Genomic DNA, 4135 nt, shown 5'->3' on the forward strand with positions numbered 1-4135 from the left:
AGAGGCACCGCTCGCCAAGGAAAGATTACCTGCAGGCTGAACTGAAGGTCGAGGACGTGATTTCTTACCTGGAAAGGCTACGCGAGAGAGCAGAGCGTGTAGCACCGCCGTCCAGGAGGACGCAGGAAACGCAAACGGTACCTGCCGCCCTGTTACCGGTCACCTCCACCTTCCTGCTGCAAGAGTTACCAACCGCTCCGACGCCGCAGCATTTGCATCAAGTTAGTGTCTCAGACTTTGCTCGAGTCCTTTCTTCATTCACGATCGTCATGTATCATTCACTGATCCCCCAGATCCTTGACACTTGTATTCTTTTCCGTGGTTCGTGTCCCGATCTAAACATGATACTGTATCATAAACATTTTGACGATCGTCGTTTATTTGCCTAAGTTATTTTATTTTCTCAGTTCCCGTTTAGCCGCGAAGACTGGCATCTGTGACGGTAAAATGTTCTTTTGTATCGTTTGCAAAGCTGCCAACGTCGAATGTCAACGAATAGTTGCGTCGTCAATTGACAATTCCCTATCTCGAGGTACAGAACGGTGACTAAGAATTTCTTCATTTTTGTAGAACACCACGACAATGCCGACGACGGGAACAGTCTCTGCGAGCGGGAAGCGGTATACCTGTCCGTACTGCCCCTATGGAACCGACCGTCGTGACCTGTACACCAGACACGAGAATATCCATCGCGAGGAGAAACCGTTTCACTGTTACATCTGTTACAAGCCGTTCAACCGCGCCGACCACGTGAAGAAGCACTTCTTGAGGATGCACCGTGAGCACGGTTACGAATTGTCCAGGATACGTAGACCAGCTGGGTCCAGCGCGCCCAAGCCAGGGTACAGCGAATAACGGAAACGCGAACGCGAACGGGCAGCAGCAACAGCAGCAGCAACAACAGCACACGAATTACTCGTCCGGATTTAACAACAACAAGAATTACCAGTTGCAACCGAACCCTGGTAACAACACGACCACCAATGCGGCGGGGATTTATCAAGGAACTTCGATGCCAGCCCCTGGCATTATGCAACCGGATGCGGCGAACTGTGCTACTGGTAGGAGGATCCAGAATGGAGGCTGCAACAGTAAGAGCCATCTCAAGGGAGGCTCTAAAGGTGCTCAGGAGCGGAGGTGAGGTTTCTGTGGGAAAATTGGGTTCTATAGCGTAAGGTTTGGCTTATATAGTTAAGCTGTTTGATGCGCGAGGATATAGTTTCTCATTGATGATTAAAGGTCTGGTCGAAATTGAAGTGGTCTATCGGGTTTAACTTAATCTAAAGAACAGCCGGTTAATGTAGTCATCTTATTTTAGGTACACTTGTTGCTACTGTTCCTGGAGCGGCGTAGACAATTGGTGCTTGAAACGGCACCTTAACACGCACCTGAAGCCGTTTGCGTGCACCCTATGCGAGTACAAGGCCGCGCGTGCCGAGCGTTTAGCTACCCACGTGCTCAAGGTGCATAACAGACGGCAATGCTCGAGGTGCTCGTTCCTTGGCGAAGACGCCACTCAACTGCAGGTGCACCAGCTGCATGTTCATCGTGTCAGCAGCGCCAATGCCCCAGCCACCTCTACAGCCCAAGTTGCACCGCCGCCTAACAATCGTCATCAGCAGCCTTTGCAGTAAGGACATACATATACTTTTGCTCGTTTCGTTAAGTTACTATGGAGAAATCAATGTTGTACACGTCTTCTATGTCATGCCTTATTTATGCGATGTCACTTGTAACCGAACGTGAATGCTTTATCCCAGCCAATTGCAGGCTTTTTAAATATCTATGAGATAGTTAGCGAAGATCAATAGGGTCTTGAAGTCGTACATCGTTAATAGGAAACAACTACTAGAAAATTGTCAGGGTATATTTAATTAATCTGTACCTAAAACGCGTACAAAGCTTGACAGCGTCTAGACGTTAATCTTCTCTGAACACATGACTGTGAGTCTGAACCTCTGTTTGTCTGTAGATAGAGTACAAGCACAGTAGCTCACTTTGAACATCAGTCCAAATTTTCTTCAAAGCAAATCGCTTTTCCTTTGTACTCATATTCTCAAGCTTGACAGAGCTTATTTTCTCCAGTCCCAACTGAAATGCTGAACAGATTACGCGCTTGATGAACATTCTAACTGTCTCTCAAATTCCTATACCTACTTATAGCAACTCTATCATCTCTGTCATCCCTGTAGAAATCTTTTTAACGTTTCCCGCAAGCAATCTTTCCATCAACGTTCAAAGCATTTCACATACATCCCAACAAACTCTGCCTCTGCGTCATCTTCCAATTCATTTCGTCCGAATTGTACCGTAAACCGTATCGAGCGACGCGGAAACGTGATTCGAACGATTCGTGCAACTTGGAAAATTCGTACTCCCACGCAACGTTTTTCTTCACGCGCTGTTAACCAAAACCAGATGAAACGGTCCTCGTGCAGCTTCCGGCGTGTAAAACTCGGCCGGCCGACTGACTGCTGTGTTTAGTTTGGCGGTTTGGCCGCGACACACGGGAACCGAGGCACCGGGAAATTCATTAAAACGATTTAATTGGAAGCCGATCGGACGCGATTAATCCGCGCGCTCTCGTTACTTTTTCGGCCGCATCCCGCGGGCAAACAAGTGTGTAACGAGCGGTCGAGTCGGATTTAAACTTGGTCCGGCCGGCGTGTTTCTCTTGCTCGTTAACCATCTTTGAACAGAATCATTTCCCCGGGACGCGTCGAATTTCGAAAAGTCTCGACCGCGATGCGTCGCGAATTAATTGCGATTCGATCGATCCACCAAGGGGAACCGGGGGATGGACTTTGTTTGCCGAGCCGTGTTTACCGTTGATCTCGAACGTTGCATGGCAGGGTAAATGTTTGTTATTAACATTTCGTCCCCCCGTTTCTTCCATACACGCAGCCTTCTTTGATTTCCATTCCTCTCGTTCCGGTTCGCATTTTCGAGCATCGTAAATGGGGTAGAATTTTTGCTCGCTTTTTAATCGCGATATTGACGTAGTCCGCCGATAATGAGCAATCTTTATTTATGGTTAATTATCGAATTTACAGCCCCGCGGGAGGAGGACGACCGCCACCTGGTCCACCAGTTTTTCCGGCCCCAGCACCAGCCATCGCACCTGCTACCACCGTGATACCACCGACAACAATACTCGGGTAAGCATCCCGCTGTCCTCGTCGTTCCCATCGTCCCAGCTATTTATTCGTGTTTTATTTTGCCCGGCCGCGAATCACGTGTTGGCGCACAGCGATCGGCGATGCTAACCTTCCTCGTAAATTAGGATTCCGTTTGCCCGTTTATCCAAACTACGGATAAAGCGTGCTGGTCCGATGCTTGATCCAGGATCCAGGTGTCGAATATTATAAATTCAGCTAATCAGATTTTGTATTAAATTATACGAAACGATACCTAGATCCTCGGCCGAATATCTAGATTTCTGTTTCCACTGTGTTGGGACTCGCGTGGCATTGGTTTTAGAGACATTCGTTTGAATCACTCGGTACGTAATCCTGACAGTGGAAATTTTAGACGGTCAAATTTTTCAACGTCCTCGGATACGATTACGATAAAGTATCCGAGGCTAGCGAATGTTAGCGCCGCTTGGTGTGCTGTTAAGTTGCGAGTGCGGTTCCTGCGCTTGCTTTTTTTATGTTACACTCCATGTTCGTCCATTGTACCGTGGCTCGACGGTTGTTCAGTGGCAGGTTGCATAGTAGCGGAGTAGAGAAGCTTGCAAATTGCTCGGTGTATTTTCTTCTTCGAAATTTTTCCTTCGTTTCAACGTAAATTGTAATTGTAAATAGAATTTGTTTTGAGAAGAAAGAGCGAAGGATAGATTAAAAATATTGTAATTTGCCACTGAAACCGTTCGTCACCAGCTCTCCCGCCCCTCCACCCCTCCGTTTTCTGTTACGTTGCAGCGTCATTTTTTGGTTGGACGTTTTTTCCGTTCGCGCCGTGTGCACGCTTCGTTTGTTTGCTTTCGGTGTCGCCAGGACACGCGGTATCGTGCACGCACCCGTGCTTCACTTCCGTTGTCTGTTCTTTTCTCGTTGTCACTGTCTCTTACTTTTCTTTTCTAAAACAATACAACATGAAAAAAAAAAATAAAAGACCAAAAAAAAAAAAAAAA

At 47.3% G+C, this 4135-nt stretch overlaps 1 protein-coding gene across 1 annotated transcript in view; it reads left to right on the plus strand.

The window, feature by feature from the left end:
* Nucleotides 1–4135, plus strand: part of chn (zinc finger transcriptional factor charlatan) — a 14600-nt gene that overhangs the window by 8653 nt on the left and 1812 nt on the right. Inside the window, 5 exon segments of the mRNA XM_017898222.1 lie at nt 5–221; nt 571–839; nt 841–1137; nt 1319–1630; nt 3054–3158. Coding sequence (XP_017753711.1) covers nt 5–221; nt 571–839; nt 841–1137; nt 1319–1630; nt 3054–3158 — 1200 coding nt within the window.

The sequence above is a fragment of the Eufriesea mexicana genome, unplaced genomic scaffold, assembly GCF_001483705.2.
Source record: "Eufriesea mexicana isolate 0111107269 unplaced genomic scaffold, ASM148370v2 scaffold588, whole genome shotgun sequence".
Taxonomy (NCBI): domain Eukaryota; kingdom Metazoa; phylum Arthropoda; class Insecta; order Hymenoptera; family Apidae; genus Eufriesea; species Eufriesea mexicana.